Genomic DNA, 21,894 nt, shown 5'->3' with positions numbered 1-21,894 from the left:
ATAAATTCCAATGGATCCGAACACCCTTCATTGAAATGCAGAATTGCAGATGAGGATTGTGATGTGACAACCGGGTTATCTTCATCTTAATATAGGTTAATAAGTAGTTTCACATCTTATTTGAAGCAATTAATTTTTTTCTATTTCAAATAAATGAATAATAATTTTGCTAGTTTCATTTTTTGTTACAGAAAATAGCATCCAATATAGATGAGTATGCTTTTATTGATTACTTTCACTATCACTATGAATGAATATATATCACTTTGAAGTTTTAATAAAGTTTTCTATCAAAACTTCAAATCAGAAAGTTGCTTGCCAGATACATTGCTTTCACCTTATCTTTATATATATATCATTGTTAATTTTTTGTACTACATATATATCTTCACATCTGATGAACCTATCCTAAATACTATAGTCACTCACGATTATGATTAATTGGCTTGTTAATTATAAGCACAGAAACCAGCACAAATGGTGTTCCTACTTAACCACGATCCACAATTTAAGTCGTGCAAGAGAAAACTTGCATTAAAAGTGAATTGACATTTTGATTTTGATATGACCCAAATAATTAAAGTGTTTAGGCCTATTATTGGATAACTAAGCCCAAACAGCTAATAGTGCTTAATCTTTACCCCTATTAATAAGATATCCTTTCATTCCTTTCAGGGAAGACAAGTTGTAGTGTATGCTAAAATGAAAGTTCAGATTTACTGTAATTGCTATATCTATATATTTGGAATTTGAACCCTATTCTTGAGTGGCCGGGTAAAAAACAGAACTAAACCCTATTAAGTTATATGACACACACATTTGAATGATTTTTATATTAGCTTTCAACAAGCTATTATTAGTAGATCATCAATTGTGAAATTTTTATTATATAAATTGAGTGTTTTAAGAATATATCAACTTTAATTTAATTTTAACCTGAAAAGGTTTCTAATAACCGTGCTAAATTTTATGATGCAGAAAATGAAATTGTAGAATGCAGAAAGAAGAACAAAAAAAAAAAGTGAATTGAGAAAAAATCAGAATGAACTATCATGTATTGAACTCTCTTTTTTCTGTACAAGGCATTGTTATTTATAAAGACATATTGTGTAACTGAATTTTGTAATAAAATTTTCAGAATTTCAATTATTGACTCAATTACACATAGTTAACCAAAATCTGTAGTTTCTTGATCTTGATCCTTGACAGTCCCCTCAAACTGAGTGTAGGGATGAACAAACACGAAGTTTGCCACAAAATTTGGAAAAGAGAGTCATCGATAGTGGCTTGGTAAATATGTCGGCCACCTGATCTGAGGATGGAATATTAGTGACAACTAGTTTCTTATGTGTAACTTGGTCCCTCACAAAGTGAAGATCTAGCTCGAAATGCTTAGATTTGCTGTGTAAAATTGGATTTCCAGCAAGAAGGCAAGCACTTTGGTTGTCACAGTAGAGAGTAGGAGCTATGGTGAGAGAGCGATGTAACTCATGAAGCAGATTTTGTGTCCAAATGACTTCAGATTGAGCTGCAACAATTGCACGAAACCCAACTTCTGTGCTTGATCGGCTAACGGCACGTTGCTCGTTGCTTTTCCATGCAATCAAGTTTGTTCCTAGGTAGATACAATATCTAGTAACAATTTTTCTATCATCAGCATCTGCTCCCCAATCAGCATCTGAAAAAGCAAATAATCGAAAGTTAGGACAGGCTGTAAATAAGAGACCCTGATCCATACTTCCTTTAATATATCTAAGTATCCTTTTGAGTGCTTTCTAATGATTGACAGTGGGATTGTGCATATACTGACAAATCTTGCTAACAGCAAATGTGAGGTCTGACCTAGTAAGTGTGAGATATTGGAGGGCCCTGCAATAGAACGAAATAATTTTGGATCTCCAAAATGAGAGGAATCATTAGCTGACAATTTTGAAGAAGCAACCATAGGAGTTGGGACTGAATTAGTCATAGTCATTTTGGTTCTATCAAGTAAGTCAGTGATATATTTCTTTTGATGCAGTAAAATTTGAGAATCATTCACATAATTGGCTTCTAAGCCAAGAAAAAAACTGAATTTGCCAAGGTCTTTAAGAGAGAAAATAGAGTGAAGCTGCTGAATCAATAATTGTAATTCAGAGGGGTTATCTCTAGTTAATAGAATGTCATCAACATATGCACATAATAGAGTTACAGATGTATTAGTATGTCCTATGAATAAAGAAGGATCTGAACGAGTACTAATAAAACCAAACTTCTTTAATGTGGCAGATAAGGTTAGAAACCAAGCTCTAGGAGCTTGTTTGAGTCAATAAATAGCTTTTCGTAATCTACAAACAAGAAAAGGGTTAGTGTCACAAAATCCTGGAGGTTGTTGCATATAAACCGTTTCATATAAATCACCATTGAGAAATGTATTGTCAAAATCAAATTGTCTCAATTGTCAGCCTCGAGATAAGACAATTGAGAGCACAATTCGAATAGTTTCAGGTTTAATCACAGGACTAAAAGTTTGCTCAAAGTCCACACCCTCTCTTTGATAAAATCCTATGGCCACAAGTCTAGCTTTATATCTAATGACTTGGCCTTGAGGGTTCTTTTTTAATGCAAAGACCCATTTGCTGCCTATAATGACAGCACTAGGTGGTGGGAAGATTAGATCCCATGTTTGGCATTTTAAAAGTGCAGAATACTCAATTTGCATTGCCTGTTTCCAATGAACATGTTTTAATGCTTCTGAAGCTGTTTTTGGTATGTGATGTAGAAACTCTAAATCATGTTTTAATGCTTCTGAAGCTGTTTTTGGTATATGATGTAGAAACTGTGAATCACTATGCAATAAGGAAGTGATATTAGAAAAGACTCGAGGTTTAGAGATTTCAGATTTAGATCTGATTTTCGTTGGGTGAATGTTGGATGGTGGTGGAGGAAGAGGTGGTGATACTTGTAGTGAAGAAGAAGAGATAATGGGTGGTTGAAGAGGTAACACTATTTCCATATCTGAAGTTAGAATTTGGCCAGTAGGCATTGTGGGAGATTGAAGGTCATGATTTACTGATGTAAGATTTGAAGCTGAGTGAGGCAGATTTGAAGAGGGAGGGGAGGAGATGGAGGGAGAAATTGGTGTTTCTAAAGGAGGTGTGTGTGACTGAATTGGTGATGGTGGTCCAGGGATAACTTGTGGTGTAGGTAAGAAAGGCAAGGAGTCTGAAATAGAAGAATGTTTTGAAGTAAAATGGAAATAGTATGAGAATCTTGTTTCATCAAAAACAATATTTCTTGATATATATAATTTACATGATGGAGAAAGACACTTATAGCCTTTGTGGCTAAAATCATAGCCTAAGAATAAACATAAATGAGACTTGTAATCAAATTTATGTTTGTTGTAAAGCCTCAAGAGAGGATAGCAAGCACAGCCAAATACTTTGAGAAAAGTGTAATCTGGTTGCTGATGAAAGGATTTTTCCAAGGGAGTTAATTGATTGAGAACAGGAGTGGGAAGTCTATTAATGAAATAAGCGGCAGTTTGGAATGCATAATCCAAGAACTGTAATGGAAGAGCAGTTGTGGCAAGAAATGATAGACCAACTTCTGTAAGATGTCGATGTTTTCTTTCCATTGTCCCTTGTTGTTGATGTGTATAAGGACATGAAAGTCTATGAATAATTCCCTTCTCAGTCAAATAAGTCTTGAAGGAATTAGACAAAAATTTAAGACTGTAATCACTTTGTATAACTTTAAGCTAATATCCAGTTTGTCTTTTCAAAATAGTTTTATATTGCTTAAAAGCTGCTAAGGCTTTAGATTTATTAACCAGAAGAGAAAGAGAAGTGTATCTACTATAAGCATCTACAAAACTAATATAATATCTAAAACCATTCTTAGAAATTATAGGAGCTAGTTCCCAGATATCTATGTAGACAAGTTCTAAGGGATGCACATACATAGATTGAGAATTTGGAAAAGGTAATTGATGTAATTTTGTTATAGAACAGAATTCACAAATAGATATAGGAGTAGAGCATTTTGAATGTAAAATTTGATTTTTATTCAGAATATGTGAGATAGTTTTCATAGAACAGGGATGACCAAGTCTCTTATGCCATGTATCTACAGAATTATTGAGAATTGAAGTAGCAGTTAATGCAGTTTGTTGCTTTACACAATTTGGGGTTGAGAAAAGAGTTTTTGGTACAAACAGATTGAAAAACACATAAATTATATTCTTAGCTATTCCTTGGAGTAGATGATTTCTGGTAGCGTGATCACAAACAAAGCAGTGGTGAGGCCAAAACTAAAAAAAGACCGAGTTATCAGCTGCAAATTTAGAAACGCTCAAGAGATTTTGGGTTATTTGAGGCACAAGTAATAGATTAGTTAATTTGAAAGAAAGAGCAGTATTTAAATCATAAAGAGTAGAAGAACTAGAGTTAGAAATCTTGATACCTTGACCATTACCTATATACAACTGATCTGACTCAATCTGATTCTCAGCCGCTTGAAGAAGGTCATTAGGTTCAGCTGTCACAACTCACATGCTAACTAGCTCCAGAGTCAGGATACCAAACTGTATTTTGTGAGGATGATGATGATGGTGGTGCTTCCAAGAATGCCCTAGGTTGATAAAAGGATGGTGGAGGAGATGAAAGGTGATATGATTGAGTTGAAAATGTTGCATTAGGTGACTCAAATTGCTGGTCAAATCTGTAATAACAACTCTAAGCAGCATGTCCGAGACGATTACAGATCTGACAAAACAAGCGACTTGAGTTGGTAAATATGCCACCTCTCATGAATCTTCCTCCTCTTCTTCTGCCTCTAGAAGGATTATAGTTTTTTTGAAAATTCTGATCCAAAGGGATAGAAGATTGAGATAAATTGGCTAAAGGATTATAGGTTTCTTGAATTGATTTAGCATATCTTCATATGCTACCAGGTATGATTCTGTTTTAACTACTGTAAACTTGCCCATTTTTGTCGTGACAATGCCAATGAAGCCTTGATATTCTTCAGTGACTCCATCAAGAATGGTTTGAATATATTCATCTTCAGAAAATGGTGCCTCTAAGACAATTAATGAATCTACTAATTGTCTAATTTTTGTAAGATATTCAATAGTGGTAGTAGTGAGTCTTACAGACTTTAATTATGATCGAAGATTCTGAATTCTTGCCCTCGATGATGCTGTAAAGAATTCAAGAATACTATCCCACCTCTCATAGAAGAATTTGCAGTGCACAATCTTGTTTTTGAAGGTTGTATCCATAGATGCCAATAGCCAGGTCATAAGAGATTTGTCCTGGAGTTTTCATTTTTTGAAAGTTTCTGATTCAGTCTTTGTTGGCTTTGCTGGGTCTCCAGAATCCACCATTTGAGTGGGATGTTCTCCTTCTTAAAGTGGCTTTCAAGATTTTGGCTTTCCACTATGATAATTGCAGTTTGTTTCCACGTTAGAAAGTTGTTGCTGTTGAACTTATCAGAGATAACTGGTAAACAATATTTTGAGTTGGAAGCGTTAGAAAGGATCATAGTCATGGTGTCAACCATTAGGCTTTGGATACCATGAAAAGGTTTCTGATAAGAATAGTAAAGTTGATGATGCAGAAAATGAAATTGTAGAATGCAGAGAAAAGAACAGAGAAGAAGTGAATTGAGAGAAAATCAGAATGAACTATCATGTATTGAATTCCCTTTTTGATGTACAAGGTATTGTTATTTATAAAGACATATTGTGTAACTGAATTTTGTAACAGAATTTCTAGAATTTCAGTTATTGACTCAACTACACATAGTTAACCAAAATCTGTAGCTTCTTGATCTTGATCCTTGACATAACCATTTGTTCATATGTTATAAATAAAAATGTTATTTGTACATCAATCACCAATATATTTGTGTATAAATACATGTGTGGTTTAATTTATTTTGTATAGGTGATTTACATTTCAATATGTATTTCATACTTATGCCTGACTTTGTTGGCTAATTTTAGTATACATACATGTAGCATAGTCATATTATAAATTATGTCCAGAATCAAACTATCTTAAAAGTTTAAAAATATAAACTTACAAATATTTATTTTTACGTGAAGTTGATAATTGAAAATTATTAGATTATAATTTAATTAAATATTTTACATTAAATAATTTATAAATACACATGAAGATAACCAATGGAAAATTCATAAAATTTTGACAAGTAGAGACAAAATATATATAATATAATAATAATTTTTACAAAAAATATTATATCTATATAAAAATTAGTTATCAAATTATCTATTAACTATTATATATTTATGTATAAATATCTATGTTGTTTAATTCATCTTTAATATTATTTTATATTTTAATATGTATTTTATATGGACGGTTATTTTTTATGTACATATGGCATGATTATTGTTATAATTATATTTTATTATCGTAAAATATAATTAATTTTTAAAATATCTAATTTATAAATTAAAATGCTAAAATAATAATTTAAATAATAATATATAATTTAAAATTATATTTTTTAGCTTTTATATTTTTTAAAAAAATTGAATAATTTTTTTCTTAATAATAGAAATATATCTCTTTTTATATATATATATATATATATATATATATATATATATATAAAGTATATTTTTTGTCCCTAAAGTTTGACAAAAATTTCAAAAATACCCTTAAGTTTTATTTTGTTTCAATTTTGTCCCAAAAGTTTTCGATTTATATCAAATATACCCCTAACGTCTAATTTTTCAAAAAATTTAAGACCAATTTAACAACAATTTCATAAGAACAACCCTCAATACAAGCAAATCAAGCATAATTTTCATGCATTATTGTTAGATTGGTCTTAAATTTTTTTGAAAATTTAGCTATCAATGGTATATTTGATGCAAATCGAAAATTTTTTGGACAAAACTAAAATAAAATAAAACTTAGGGATATTTTTAAAATTTTTGCCAAATTTTAGGGACAAAAAGTATACTTTACCCTATATATATAATTATTTAAAAATTTATTTCCCATATAATAGAATCTAACTTTTACTTATATTCGTAGTTGAGAAAATTCTTTCAATTAATGTAGTTATTACGGAAAAAACTAAAACTAATTTTAAAAAAAATAATACTCTTTTAAGCCGATTTTTATTAAAAAAACATCAATCTTATTTAAATTGAGAATTAGTTATTCTAATAGACATCTAATATAAAATTTTTAAATTAATTATTAAATACTAAAACTTGAGTAAAAAATTATTGTAGAATCAAATTCAACAATTTAATAAAAATAAATAAATATTATTATTATATATTACTAAAAAATTATAAATTATAATGTGATATTTATCCCCACAATAATATAGATAAATTTATTTATGAAAATAACTATATCTTCACCTTAAATTAAACCTATAAATTCATAAATAATAACAATATCATCTCCATTAATTAAGATCTCAAGGTAGTATAGTAGATTAGTAGTGACAACTTACAAATTCCAAGCAAGAATTGAAAACAATAAATAAATAAAAGAAGTAAAGAACCAACCCTACATTTTATTTTATAAAAAGGCGTGTCTCATGCAAAGGACCTATATAAATGATAATGGCGCTTTGTATATATAAGCCCTCTCTTGCCTTGCCGACAATGGCCAAAAGAGGACCATTTGCCTTATAATAATATATTTCCTTTTTGATTCCATATTATATATCATTAGGTAATCACGATAACATTCATTTTATTAAATGAAATGCGAACATACTTGTTTTTCTAATGAAATATTATACATGAGTGTGTAGGTTTTAACTTAATTAAGAAAAACTGAAAAGATAAGATAAGATTAAGTGCAAAGGAATAACGAATGCTTCATCAAGACATTGACTTTTTTTCCTGTGGGCCTTAGAAGGCATTGACTTTACGTCAACACAAATCAGGTTTGGAAGAGGGACGTGAATATATATATCAATCATCAATAACCCAAATTCAAGTTTCTTTTGGGCTTCAAATTATTTATTGGTAAGACAACATCTTTTACCCAAAAAACTGGTTATGACAGGAAGCCCAAGAAAACTTTCATACACATCTTGGTCCATTTCCCCAGACCCAAACAAATGAAAAAAATATATATGTAATATTCTGCTGGCCTTTTAGGCCCCGTTTAAATACCTCTATATATATATATTAAGAGATAATTTGGATTCTAATCATGTCTTGTGCATGTAGTAATTCATTACAACAAATCTTTAAATGGAGTTTAGTACTGCTGTGGATTAATCATTGACCTGTCGAGTTGCGGAATATCTTAGAAAACCAAAAAAAAAAATTTGAGAGATAATTTAACTTTAATACATAGTGTCGTCCAATTAAATTTATATGTTTAATTTTTTTTTAAGTAATAAATTTAAGAATTTAATAATTTTATTAATGTGACAATATATAATTAGTTTTCTGTATAAAATTATTTTACTGAGTATCAAAAATTAAATTTATATATATGAACAGAAATCTTAGCGAGTTATGAGAGGATTTTTTGCATGCATGAGGAATAACCATAAGCGATGCTGTGTGGTAGAAGCATATATAAGTGAGACCAATTCTTGTTACTATATATACATTTATGTAGTCATTAATTCATCGGAACATATATGATTTCGTTATGTGGTTATTTTCATGTGCGTCATTGCTCAAAGCGCAAAAGATGATAAAGAAATGGGAATGAATATGATGGCATCTCATATCTTATATGCGTGCACATAAAGTGGCAAATTAGTAACAGAATTAAATCGTGACTCGTATATAATGAAGTTGTTGATGAAACTAAAATGACGTATCATCATTGAGGTTTTATGAATGAGGAAGAAGACAAGTTCCTTTTTCTCAAAAGTGGCAAAAAGAAAATATTAGGATTTAATGCGCACACACACATATATGCAAATGCAAGTGTCACGGGGTCATGGATTGGATCCTCAACTTTGATTCTGAGTTTAAGGCATTATTGGTGGACTTATACGCCACTTTCAGTTATAAGTTGTACACCTACCTTCAACTGAAAACTAACCAATCTCATGTTATAATATTATATGGGCTAAAAAGTGGGACACACTAATATATATGATATGATATGATATATATGATATGATACTCGTTTATCTATGATGTATATTTTGTCAAAATTGCGTGACCATTTATTTAAGGCATCACTATTATATCTTACACGCAACACTTTCTTAACCTCCTTTTCTACATAGCTTCACAATTATAGAACAGCCCATGCCAACATATATGCATGTGCCATGCTGGGAAAAAAACGAATTAAAATATAAAAAGTAGTAACATGCATATATATAAATAGATAGTAATTGCATATATATAAACATGATGGTTTTATATATCTTTTGGATTAAATTTTGTTGATAAGGTGAAATATTTGTTACTTTGTCTATTTTAATTTTTAGCTATTGTTTATTCAAATGAAAATCGTAAACGGAATAATTAACAAAACGTAGTAGCTAGCATACTTAATACCATATATATGGATATACATATTTTAATAAAAAATAAAACTAAGAATTGACGATTAAGCAAGAGCATCTCAGTATCTCACGATCTCAAAATAAAGCATTATTCATGATATAGTAACGTTTATATATGGAGGAATCCACCCTTGCAAGGCATGCTAACTGAGTTGCCAATTGCCATCCCTCTGTTACAGTTTAGTAATGAAATTATACACTTTCCTTTATTAAGAATTTAAGATGATTATTCACATGAATATGTTTTTAAATAATTTAATTAAATATATCAAATTATTTTTAAATTTTTAAATTTTTATACATTATTTTTACATGAAGACAAATTCATATAAATAATCGTCTTGTAGTAGTGTTATCAGAGAGACAGAGACACAATTAACTTAAACGTGAGTATTTATTATGTAAGTGATTACACGTAAATGAAGGAATATGAAGGCATTTTGATTACACACCAAGAATTCAATTATTTGAAGTTGCTTAGCTTGAATATATCTTGTTAAGTATAATTAAATATTAAGATGAAAATAAAGTGCGTAGTGGCAACTGTTAACCCTCCCATACTCAAACACTTTTGAGACTAATAACTATAAATTGAGATGCCATTCATATTTATTTCTACTCATTCCAAAACAAACATCATGGCATCATCTTCTATGTTGTTCTTCTCACTCTCCACCATCTTCCTCTTCATTTCACCTTCATTCTCCTCTCCAACTCAAACTACAACTTGCCCCTCAGGCGACTCTTTCACGGCCGAGAGCCTCATCAGAGGCCTTAACCTATTCCCTAAAGGCTCCATTAACAGAATAGAGAGTAACACTCATCTTGTCCCTGGAAAGATTGTGAAGAAGAAGCTCACATTCCCTTACAATCTTGCTTCTTCTTCTTCTGGTACATCTGTTCAAGATCTTGCTCACCATGCAGGGTACTATCGCCTTCCTCGTTCCAAAGCGGCAAGGTAAGGAAACTAAACATACATATGAACCCTGCTATGCAATTTGAAGTTCCTATTTAGTTATTTACTTATCAAATTCTCTGCTAGCTTCATGTCAAAGAAATCTCTGTAACAGTTCTATGCAGTTATTGAGAGAAATAACTGCCAAGAAGTTGGATATTTTGGTTAACAAAGTTAAATTTCTTGCCACTTTCTCATATAACTCAAGCTGTTTCATGAGTTGTAAAGATTCTTTAAATGATTAAGGCTCAAATATTTATTTATCATCACATGACTTGTACTGGTTTAGGCTTATAAACAATGCTTGCCTGTTTCCTTGCATATTAAGAAACTCAAACTTATTTTTTAGCCAAAATATACATATATTAAGGCACTAAGCTGTGGTCCTAACTGCATGGAAAACTCTCTTCAAATCAATGGTGCAGGATGTTCTACTTTTTCTTCGAATCTCGCAATAAGAAGGAAGACCCTGTTGTCATATGGTTGACCGGAGGACCAGGGTGCAGCAGTGAGCTTGCTTTATTTTATGAGAATGGTCCTTTCCAAATCACAAAGAACTTGTCTCTTGTTTGGAATGAATTTGGCTGGGACAAGGTGCCTATAAATTTTCTCCTGCATTTTCTCTCAAAATATTACTTTAACATCTTCATTCCATGCAAATGCCTCGCTTTTGAGAATAGTTAACAAAAAGTAATGTCATAATTTATATCTCTCAGCACATTCACACATGGGGCTACGGCTAGCACCTATCTCAGAGAATCAAACTGTTACATTAGCTTTATTGGTTATGGTTGGCATCAATGTTTACTTTTGATTTGTAGGCATCAAATATTCTTTTTGTAGACCAGCCTATTGGGACAGGCTTTAGTTATACTTCTGATGATGATGACATCCGCCATGATGAAGCAGGTGTTAGCAATGATCTCTATGATTTCTTGCAGGTAAAGTCCATTCCATAATTGTGACTAAACAAAACAATTCATAAAGTGAAAATGCATGGTGATAAAAATAACATGTACACTCCAATTCTGCATCAATGACAGGCATTTTTCAAGGAGCACCCCCAATTTGTCAAGAATGATTTCTACATCACTGGAGAGTCATATGCTGGACACTACATTCCAGCTCTTGCATCAAGGGTTCACCAAGGCAACAAAGCAAAGGAAGGAATAATAATCAATCTCAAGGTCTCAAAACTCTCTCATTATATATGTACATTACAAGGTTTGTTAATTGCCTTTACTTGATAATAATAATACTGATTCTCTTGATCAATTTCATAAACAGGGTTTTGCTATTGGTAATGGTTTGACCAATCCAGAAATTCAGTACCAAGCATACACAGACTATGCATTAGACAGAGGACTGATTAAAAAGTCTGATTATGATAGTATCAGCAAGTTGATCCCATCATGCAAAGATGCCATAAAAAGCTGTGGTATGTTATGTTAGGTTACAAATTAAATTTTTTAGCCCCATGATGAATGATCTTAGAAAAGAAAAACACAATGGGAGAAAACTTACCAGCTTATTGCTCAAACAATATGTAATTTTACTTGTTTGACACCCTTAAATTATATTGTATTTGTCAGGTACTGATGGTGGAGATGCATGTATGACTTCATTATATAAATGCAATGCCATATTCAGTCGGATAATGTCCATCGCCGGCGACATTAATGTATGGTATCATAAGAGAACATAGTACACTTTTCTTACCAATCTAATTATTTGCCTAAAAAATCCTACCTGACTACCATAGTTTCACTTATGAATTCTTCTACTATTGAAACTGCAGTACTATGACATTAGAAAGAAATGCGAGGGAAATCTGTGTTATGACTTCTCCAATGTAGAGACATTCTTAAACGAGAAGACAGTTAGGGATGCTTTAGGTGTTGGGGACTTGGACTTTGTTTCGTGCAGTAGCATAGTCTATGATGCTATGATGCAGGACTGGATGAGAAATCTAGAAGTTGGAATCCCGGCTCTTCTTGAGGATGGAATCCAGGTTCTTGTATATGCTGGAGAAGAAGATCTCATATGCAATTGGCTTGGTAAGCTTTTTGCAGCCAACTCAATTAATTTGAAGCTAAAGTTGTTTGTGTCAGAAGGACAAAAAAAGAAGTGCAATGATCAGCATTCTTAATGCTTTTGTTTCTCATTGCTCAGGGAATTCAAGGTGGGTTCATGCAATGGAGTGGTCAGGTCAAAAGGAGTTTGAAGCAGCTTCTACTGTCCCATTTTTGGTAGATGGCGCAGCAGCAGGGACTCTTAAAAGCCATGGACCTCTTGCGTTCCTCAAGGTTTGTGTTCAAGGGTGTGTTCTTGAGTTGACATTGTTATATCCACTTTTGATAACTTTATTTTGTGAAAAAACAGGTGAACGAAGCTGGGCACATGGTTCCCATGGATCAACCAAAAGCTGCACTTCAGATGCTAACAAACTGGATGCAAGGGAAACTAACACCGAAAAAGGGTGGGGCTAATGTCTCTCCTAAATGATGGACTCAAAGCAAAAATAACAAGGCATAGCTTGTGATCATATTAACTTGTGGGCATGGCTCCATGCATAATATTTGGGATTGTCTAGCTTCTACTACTATCCCTGAAATTGTGCACAAATCTGTATTTGATTTTATTAATTTAGAAATAAATCTTTGAATAAATATGTTAGTTCAGCATGATGCCATGATCCTCAGTGAATGATCTTTTTCTTTTCTCTTTTACTTTGTCATGCCATTAACTGGCACAGATATTAAAAAAAGAGGACTAAAAATCACACACAAAGGCTGTATAATGAAATAGAGAGTTTTCAGTATGGAGACACCATCCAAACAAGTAAACTAAATGGAGCTAATATTTCTTTCTCATGAATCATGGCTAACATAAAATGAAAATAACTAACATTTATTTCCCACCTTCTTGTACCTTAATTATGCCACTGTAAAATGATTTTCACCTAAAATTTTACACAAAATAAATTGTGACTAACTAGTATGTGATGATGTGTAGTATTCTCTTAAAACCTGAATGATGGGCTGAAATGTAGAGCTCAAAGGAACAGCGGATGCAAGCCTTAGATGTCTAGCATTGCCATTGAGGGGCTTGGTTAGAGTCATAGTGAACATCTCTCCCTCCAGAATCTCATTTACAGTCACACCTGCAGATACAAACCAGGTTCAAAGCTGAATGCAGGACCCAAAAGGGAAAAAAAAAAGGAGGAATCTTTCACAGTATAAACTCTATGTTCACGCTCTACATCATTGAGAGCTTGGATAATCCAACTTCCAAATGAAAGGGGTAGAAGATTACCACAAAAAGGGTGGAGCTTTGCAAAGTGAAAGAAGTCATCTGCAGAACAACCGAACAGAACCCTGGCAACTCTATCGAAGCATATGACACTGAAGACCTTTGTTTCTGTCGCAACCGACATCTGCAAAACAAAGCACCCCCACAACAAAATTCAATACTATTTGGTGTAAATAACACAAAGGGTCACAGAAAAAACAGAACTTTGAAGAGGGAAAAAAAAAGAAGATACTAGGATTCGGAAGAGTCTTTTGGAGGCAGAGGAGGCAGAAGCAGGGTGCGGGTGGCAGAATTTGCAGAGGGAAGAAGCTGGGGCATCAGAATCATCACCGGAGGGAAAGGAAAGGGTCCTTTCACAAAGAGCGCAGACTCTGTAAAAGAGATCGGTGTGGTCTATCCCTAAAACCGTGCCTGTTAGCATCTGTGTTCTGCTTTCTCTCTCTCCTTGCTCTGCTGCTGCTTCCATCCTCAATTACTATGAATATCTCTATCAACCCTTTTAAAGTTCCAATCTAGTAAGAAAATAATGAAGAAATAAATAAAATCTAATTAAAAAGGATATTATGATATGAACAAATTAAAATAGAACAAGTGAAAGAATGAGATTTGCACTTAATACATTTTTTAACTTACTGAAGTTTTAGTTTATACATATTGGTGAACTTATTAATTTCTTTGATTTATTAATAAACATGTCAACAACAAAAATTTATCTTAGGAATTTTGAAGGCCATTGCGTGCAAGTTAATAACCATTGGAACTTGGAAGATTTGTTCTTGATACTATGAAAGTAAATTACACAGCAATTTGCACAGATTACTGCTCTCCTTATTGAGAGACGAGTCATCTACAAGATTCTACAAAATACATGGGGAGAAAAACAGATACCAATTCACACATACATAAATGAGCAAAAAATTTTCTTCTATTTCCGTGTAACATACAACTACAAGAAAAATAACTGAGCAAGTTTACATTGTAGCAGTGGGAGAGTTGTCTTGTGTGATAATATGAATAACTTGAGTTGCATTGAAATGGCTTGTTAAGACTGTATCATCATATATGCTGCTCCAAATGGTAACTGGATCCATGTAGATTCCCAAGTATGATATCAGTGGATCAGCTCTAGACTTGTCAATAACAAGCTTCAAATGCTGAGATTTTACTTTTGGAAACAGCAAAAGCCTCTGATATCCAATTGTGGTGCCATTTGTAACTCTCTTCCATACACCATCTAGATGCAATGCCTCGAGGTGAAACTCACTCACTCTTTGTCCCATTTGAATAGGCTCTTGTAGTTGCAAAACATTAAAGGATACTAGTTCTTGAAGATCTATGTACAATATCCACCTTAATTGATACTCCTCTGGAGCCCAATAAGTGTATATGCCTTCTTTCAGAACATTGTAGGGACTAAACTGTGAATCACAAGTTCCTCCTCCTTCTCCTCGCGTGCTGCTGGCTTGAAGAAGCGCATTTATAGCAAAATTGTTGGAGAATATGGATCTTCTGAGTTGAGTGAACTCTTGAAGAACTTGGATATCCTCGGGTGAAATGAGACCCGATGAGTTTGGAGGCACATTGAGTAGCAAGTGACAATTTCGACCAACCGACTTATAGTATATTTCAAGCAGATTGATTGCAGACTTTGGAAGTTCTGAAGGATGCCAAAACCAACCCGGTCTGATTGAAACATCACAGAGGGCAGGTACCCACTCATGACCAGCCGGATCTCCCTCGGCCGCATATCTGTTAGAAACAAAGAAAACATTGAACAATCTGAGAGCATAGAGCTTAAAGCGTAGGAATTTAAGTAACCCACCGAGGATCATTGTAAATGCCACCAATTGGAGTAAGAGTGGAGTTGTAAATAGACCAACAAGTAGAGGCACCAAGACCAAGTTCATTCCCAACCCACCTAGTGTCAGGACCAGCATCAGAAAATATAATGGCGGCGGGCTGAAGCTGGTGAATGAGAGAGAACCAAGTGTGAAAGAAATACTCCATGTCCTTCTCCCCTTCTCCTTTTGCACCATCCAAAAATACGTCTTTTATCTCTCCATACCTCCCATCATGAAATGCATATTATGATTAACACAATGTAACCCTATTATGAATCTAACAAGTAACAACTACATACAACTAACATAACTAACTAATCAATTGTAATACCAAATTCGAATTCGAAAACCCAAATATTATGTATTATACCTAGTGAGTAGCTCAGTCATCTGGGCCAAGTAGAACTGATTGTAGAGCAAGGTGTCACCGTAACAGTGCTCGTGTCGATCCCAGGGGGAGAGGTAGATGCCGAGGTCAACGCCGGCAAGTTTGGCGGCGGCGGAGAGGTCAGCGAGGACGTCCCCGGTGCCGGCCTTCCAGGGAGAGGAGCGAACAGAGTAGTTAGTGTATTGGGAAGGCCACAAGCAGAAACCGTCGTGGTGCTTGGCGGTGAGGATGACGCGGTTGAAGCCGTTGAGTTTGGCGAGGTGTATCCAGTGAGTGGCGTTGAGGTTGGTGGGGTTGAAGAGGGAAGGGTGGACGTGGCCGGAGCCCCACTCTTGTCCGGTGAAGGTGTTGAGACCAAAGTGGAAGAAGAGGGACATGTGGCTCAGCTGCCATTGGATCTGGAAGGCGTTTGGGAGGGGCAATATGGGAAGTGGCGGAGCCACTGAACAACAACAACAACAACATGGGAGTAATAGTAATAGGTTGAAAGACAATATTAACCTTAATGCCAGGTTGAGGTTGTCCATGGTGTCTGGAAGGGAAGAATATTGAGTTATGATAAATCAGGGTGGGTTTATACTTTATAGTTTCAGTCTTTGACTTTGACCAACACAATGGAACACTGCTTTCTCACCATACACCCACACTAGTTCCACATTTTCACACATTTCATTCATTCATAACTTCAAATAACTATGCAAATTCATTTCCCAAATAATTTTAAATCGATTTTTTATTTTTTAAAATGGAACACTAATTTATCTAAAAATATTTTTTTAAGAATTATTTGTCTAATATGTATATTAAAAATTTGATTGAAAACAGTAAAAGAATTCATCTATCTTATGCGATTAATTCTTAAAATTTTAAAGAATAAAAATTTGATGAAATTGTTCCATCTAAAATTAAAGCACTTTGGACTAAACTGTACTCTGATCTATAGTCTATATCCTTCGCCAGAGTCCAACAAGGCTTGGACCAACAAAATCATAACACTAGTGACCAGCCAGGCCACTTTTTGGACTCACAGTTGGGCCTTAAATCCAGATCCAAATCTCGAGGGTCAGAATACGTGTTTCTCGTTAAGTTCACTATTGTCTTTTCTGTCCAAAACGAACAACACAGTATTCAGCCCAAACAAAAAACATTCGTGCATTATATTTCCTCACAGTCTCAAACTTTAAAATAGAGGCCACCTCGCCTTTAACTGCGGAAGCCTTAACGGTTCGGGAAGCACTAATAATAACAAAAAACTTTTAACTGGAAAGAATTATATTTGAATCTGACAGTTTGATTCTCATCCAAGTTTTAAAATCAGAGACATCAATTGCAGAAATTCAAGTTATTTTGAATGACATTTTAGATTTAGCACAAAATATTTCAAATTGTAGATTTACCTGGTTCTTAGAGAGGAAAATGTCTTAGCGCATGAAGTAGCCAAACCGACAGTCGACGGTTCTCTTCAACAGAATTGGCTCAGGTGCAAGCCACAAACCATCACGAACATTTTGGAAAAAAGAGAACTACATGTCAGTGCAAATGGCAAACAGATCATAAGCATGTAATTTATTTTGGACTGGCTGTGAATTAATTAAACCAGAAAGAAATTTACTTCGCTTGCAGGTTGAAAGTTTGAGGGTAATTTGGATATGGATTTTGGCACCTTCATTCTGGGGAGATGGTGGAATAGCAAGCTTGCTGTTTCATTATTTTCCTTGTTTGAATTTGGGTTTTTTTGGTGTCCCTAGGGGAGGGAACGGCGCCGTTCCGATGAGTAAGGGAAGGCATGGTAAATCCGTAGCATTTCGAAGGAAGGAAGGGTGAGTTTCATTGTAACGAACGAAGACCGTAGCTGCTCTTGTTGGATAATAGATTGGAGTCTTCTCAACGATAAAATTGAAGAGTCATGAAGGGTTCGTGTCCTGTTCTACCAGAGGGGTCACAATCCATCCCAGATTGTGTCTGATCTGAGGCAGTGGGTCCGCATGCATCCCAAGGTAATGCGGCCGCAAAGCTAGGTGTTCCGAATGTGGGTCAGCTGCGGTTACAGCTTCGGCAACCTATGGAGGTTGCTACTTGAGCTGCTGAGCGCTGGAGGGTGCTGACGGAGACGGCCCGGCTGCGGCTTCGGAAGAAAAGGCTCCGTCGAAAGCTACATCATCAAGGAAGAGCTTGAATGATGGGCGACTGGATACTGCTACACCGAGGGGGGTACATCAAGTTCTTGCCGGCGAGTACGAAGACCTTCGATGCCAAGCACAGTGTCTATTCATTCAGGCGATTGGAATTTGCTAGCGGAAAGTTGCTGCAGCTTGAGAATAATGTCAAGTAGATCTGCCCCAGCATTTGAATCAGAAATCTCAGCTTGTTGACTTGAATTCCATCTAAAGGGCCTTAGCGGCATGTTTAACACCGCAACTCGGCGTGGCTTACGGCAAAAGACAGGGCTATTCTGGTCGGTAATGGGGAGAGAACCTCTCAACTCTTCACCGGCCGTAGGCGTTAGCGACTCCTCTCACTCTCAGCTTCTATTGGTTGATTTCTTAGTTTGGAGAACACCCCCTCAAAGCAAAGGCGTTCTACTGTGGAGTTCAGCCGGGTTTGGGCATGGAACTTTTTTTGGTTCTGGGCCTCTTACGGCCTGGATACCTGACCAAAAAAAAAGAAAAAAGAAGCTGCATAAAGCCTAACAGATTTTAATCATATGTGATATGTACGTATAACGTGTCACATGTTTTGTGGTGACATCATATATATGAACCACGCATATATGTTATATAATTTTGAATAATAATATATATGTATTTTGAAAAGAAGATGATGAGTCAACGAAGGGCAGATCGATGCAACGTTTTTGAAGTTGTCGTCTTGCATTGCATTGCTTCTTTGTTAAATCAACCTACTTTCCAAATTCAAACTTGCAACCTATCTTCACCAACTTCATATCAAACATCATAGAAATCTACAACGAACCAGTAAATATAATGGTTTCTTGGTTTTACCCTGCTACTAGTAGTTTATATTTGTTTTTTGAATGATATGATTGATTGGTCTTTTATTTAATCTATGTTTCCGTCTTCCTTTCCCTGATTATTATTGGACCACCATTGGCCACTTAATAACTATCTCTCTCTCTCTCTCTCTCTCAAAGCAAGAGTGCTGCAACTTCACCAGAAAGTAAGGTGCAGTCAGAGATATAGAGACCTTAGCCACTTCAACGTACCATACTTCTTAATTAATGCCGCATGCATCACTTCTCTTATTAATTTAATTAATTTATTATTCCATCAAAACCTTTTTCATCTTTATCATTATTAAATGAAATTCTTAATCATTTATCTCTAGTTGATGACAAATAAGAAAACTATTCTATGTGTTTATATGCGAAGAATTGGCTAGGGTATTGTTCAAGCCTTTTGGTAGAGCTAGAAAGATTCGAAAATTCTATTTTACGCGATAGAATGAACAAAAACTTATCTGTTAACTTCTCTTTTTCTTTTATTTCGTTTTTTCATTTTTTGGGTATAACTTATTAGATAATTACTAGATTTGTTTCTGAAAAGAGATAAGAGAAGATCATAAAAATAGATATAAAAGATATAGACACAAAATTTAATGTTCTTATATTTTGTTTTATGATAAAATAGAATAAATTATTGAAATCTAATTATTCTTAATTTTTTCGTTCAAAAAATTTGAAAAAAATATAATAATAAAAATTATAATTATAAAAAATTAATAAAAATAAATAAAAAATAAGTTATATTTTTTGTTAGTATTTCTGTGTTCTTCATATCAGAATAGATATAAAATCAATTCAACTATGTATCCTTTAAAAATTGTACAATATTCAACTTTTTATTATAATAATTTAATAAAATAAATAAATACATCTAAAAATTATGAATAGATTTATTATATTTTTAAAATTAAATACACATCCAAAATACAAACTAAATAAAAATGAAATCTAAAATTTAAATTTTAAATTTCTGTTTCAAATTTAATATATTTAATTATTAATATATTACAATTTAAATACACATCCAAAAATCAAATTAATTAAAATACAAAATTTCGATTTTAATTGTTAGAATATAATTAGGAAGAATATAATTAGGATCAATTATTAAGATCAATTAGTATTATTTAGTATATCTGAATATTTAGTATAGGAGATTACGTCTTTAGTATTACGATTCTCTTAGTGCCTATAAATATCCTTTTATATTGTATCAATCTAGACAACTTGAATTGACAACTTGAATACACTCAATAATACACAAATCCTTTTTTCAGTTTAGCCTCTTGTTTCTAACATGATATCAGAACCATGGTATCCTCCTTGAAAATGATAGGTTGTTTTCCTTGCGATAAAATCACCATAGTTTTTGCATTTTTTTATGCCATTCTTTTTTTCTTATGTCACTCATTTGATACTTTTTTACCTCACCGATTAGCCTATTTTTTTTCGAGCCGAATTCATCCGCTGCTTACCTATTCTTATAAAGAAATCGTATAGTTTTCGCTCTCTTTCAATAGTTCTATCTGCGTTTTTCTCGTGACAGTTCCGTCTGTGTTCTCTTGTGGCAGTTTTGTCTGCATTTTTTCGACAGTTCCATCTGTACTTCCTTCAGACAAGTGACAATTTCGTCTGCATTTTCTTCAGACAAGCGACACAGTTCCGTCTGCGCTTTCTTCAGACAAGCGGCAGTTCCATCTGCGCTTTCTTCTGCCAGTTTTGTCTGAACCCATTTTAGAGAGTTTATGCATTTTTTTCTTTCTTCTCTTTATTTGGTTGTTTTAAATAAGTCTCAAACTCAAGTTGTCACTTGAGTTTGAGGGGGGATGTTAGAATATAATTAGGAAGAATATAATTAGGATCAATTAAGATCAATTAGTATTATTTAGTATATCTGAATATTTATTATAGGAGATTATGTCTTTATTATTACGATTCTCTTAGTATCTATAAATATTCTTTTATATTGTATCAATCTAGACAACTTGAATTTACAACTTGAATACACTCAATAATACACAAAGTTTAGTCTCTTGTTTCTAACATTAATATTTTAAAATAACCTTAAACCATCTAATTATTAACTAATACCATACAAAATCTTGAAGGAAGTAGAACAGTCACATTCACCGCACATCATAAACCTAGAGACGCACGCTGTCCGTAGTTCATCATCCTCCTTCCACCGTTGTTCATCCGCGACACCTTTCTCCTCGGCGCTCATCCTTGAAGTCGTCCTCTTCCTCCTCAGCGCTCATCCACAACGTTGTCTTCCTCTTCCTCGACCCTCATTCGTCACTGCCTTCCTCCTCCTCGTCACCGTTCGTTCGCATCAGTGTTGCCGTTCATCCGCGCCGAAAACATACCTAAAGTTTGTATGGGTCTTTGTTCATAGAGTTTTTCTTTGCGCATTCTCTAACACTATTGTTTTTCTTATTATTTTGTATAATATTTTTTCTTTGTAATTAAAAATAGATTAAAATGGCTTGAAGAGATTCTCATATATATTGCAATGTTAAATTATTTTTGTATGTACAATTTCTGTATTTTGGAAGTGTTTATGTTTTTCACGGAGTTTTGGATCTGTTTACGTGAGTTTTAGTTATTTGCAAGAAAATATTATGTGAATTTTACTGCTGTCTGGTTGTTCTATTCTCATACTTGTGTTAAGAATTAATTTGTTTTTATTGGTGATTTTTGTTGACTATTAGTTATTTGGTGTGCAAGCTTGTGATTTAGGTTGTGTAAACATATAATTTTGTATGTGTAATATTATAAATTTTGGAATGTGTAATAGGAATAAATTTGAAGTATCGTCTTTAAGTTCTTAATGTAGAGTTATTAC

At 33.7% G+C, this 21,894-nt stretch overlaps 3 protein-coding genes and 1 long non-coding RNA gene across 8 annotated transcripts; 1 reads left to right on the top strand and 3 right to left on the bottom strand.

The window, feature by feature from the left end:
- Positions 1–1,026: 1,026 nt before the first annotated feature.
- LOC140174825 (uncharacterized) lies at positions 1,027–5,691 on the bottom strand. Its single transcript, XR_011864744.1, has 2 exons — positions 4,447–5,691; positions 1,027–1,678 (listed from the first exon to the last, which is right to left on the bottom strand). It is a non-coding gene; the product is annotated as an uncharacterized lncRNA (long non-coding RNA).
- Positions 5,692–9,894: 4,203 nt separating this feature from the next.
- On the top strand, positions 9,895–13,173 carry LOC112706829 (serine carboxypeptidase-like). The gene is made up of 9 exons (XM_025758340.3): positions 9,895–10,489; positions 10,912–11,080; positions 11,308–11,427; positions 11,530–11,673; positions 11,774–11,924; positions 12,079–12,167; positions 12,285–12,543; positions 12,659–12,792; positions 12,869–13,173. The coding sequence occupies exons 1-9, from the start codon at positions 10,128–10,130 to the stop codon at positions 12,989–12,991; spliced, it is 1,551 nt and encodes a 516-aa protein (XP_025614125.1). The 5' UTR covers positions 9,895–10,127; the 3' UTR covers positions 12,992–13,173.
- An 86-nt stretch (positions 13,174–13,259) lies between these two features.
- Positions 13,260–14,266, bottom strand: LOC112706830 (uncharacterized). The gene is made up of 3 exons (XM_025758341.3): positions 14,031–14,266; positions 13,802–13,922; positions 13,260–13,649 (listed from the first exon to the last, which is right to left on the bottom strand). The coding sequence occupies exons 1-3, from the start codon at positions 14,262–14,264 to the stop codon at positions 13,477–13,479; spliced, it is 528 nt and encodes a 175-aa protein (XP_025614126.1). The 5' UTR covers positions 14,265–14,266; the 3' UTR covers positions 13,260–13,476.
- LOC112706828 (alpha-L-fucosidase 1) lies at positions 14,128–18,581 on the bottom strand. 5 transcript variants are annotated; one of them, XM_072201030.1, is made up of 6 exons: positions 17,640–18,564; positions 17,425–17,550; positions 16,010–16,559; positions 15,621–15,863; positions 14,774–15,547; positions 14,128–14,310 (listed from the first exon to the last, which is right to left on the bottom strand). In XM_072201030.1, exons 3-6 carry the CDS (start codon positions 16,552–16,554, stop codon positions 14,298–14,300), a joined length of 1,575 nt encoding a protein of 524 aa, XP_072057131.1. In that variant the 5' UTR covers positions 16,555–16,559; positions 17,425–17,550; positions 17,640–18,564; the 3' UTR covers positions 14,128–14,297. The 5 variants fall into 5 exon arrangements, with proteins under 5 accessions (XP_072057131.1, XP_072057130.1, XP_072057134.1 ...); XM_072201029.1 differs by having other exon boundaries at positions 17,425–17,650; XM_072201033.1 differs by lacking the exon at positions 14,128–14,310 and having other exon boundaries at positions 14,547–15,547; positions 15,717–15,863.
- Between the last annotated feature and the right edge of the window lie 3,313 nt (positions 18,582–21,894).

Source organism: Arachis hypogaea, chromosome 8, assembly GCF_003086295.3.
Source record: "Arachis hypogaea cultivar Tifrunner chromosome 8, arahy.Tifrunner.gnm2.J5K5, whole genome shotgun sequence".
Lineage (NCBI taxonomy): Eukaryota > Viridiplantae > Streptophyta > Magnoliopsida > Fabales > Fabaceae > Arachis > Arachis hypogaea.
Note: the sequence above shows the minus strand (reverse complement) of the source record. Positions and strands in the feature narration are given on the sequence as shown.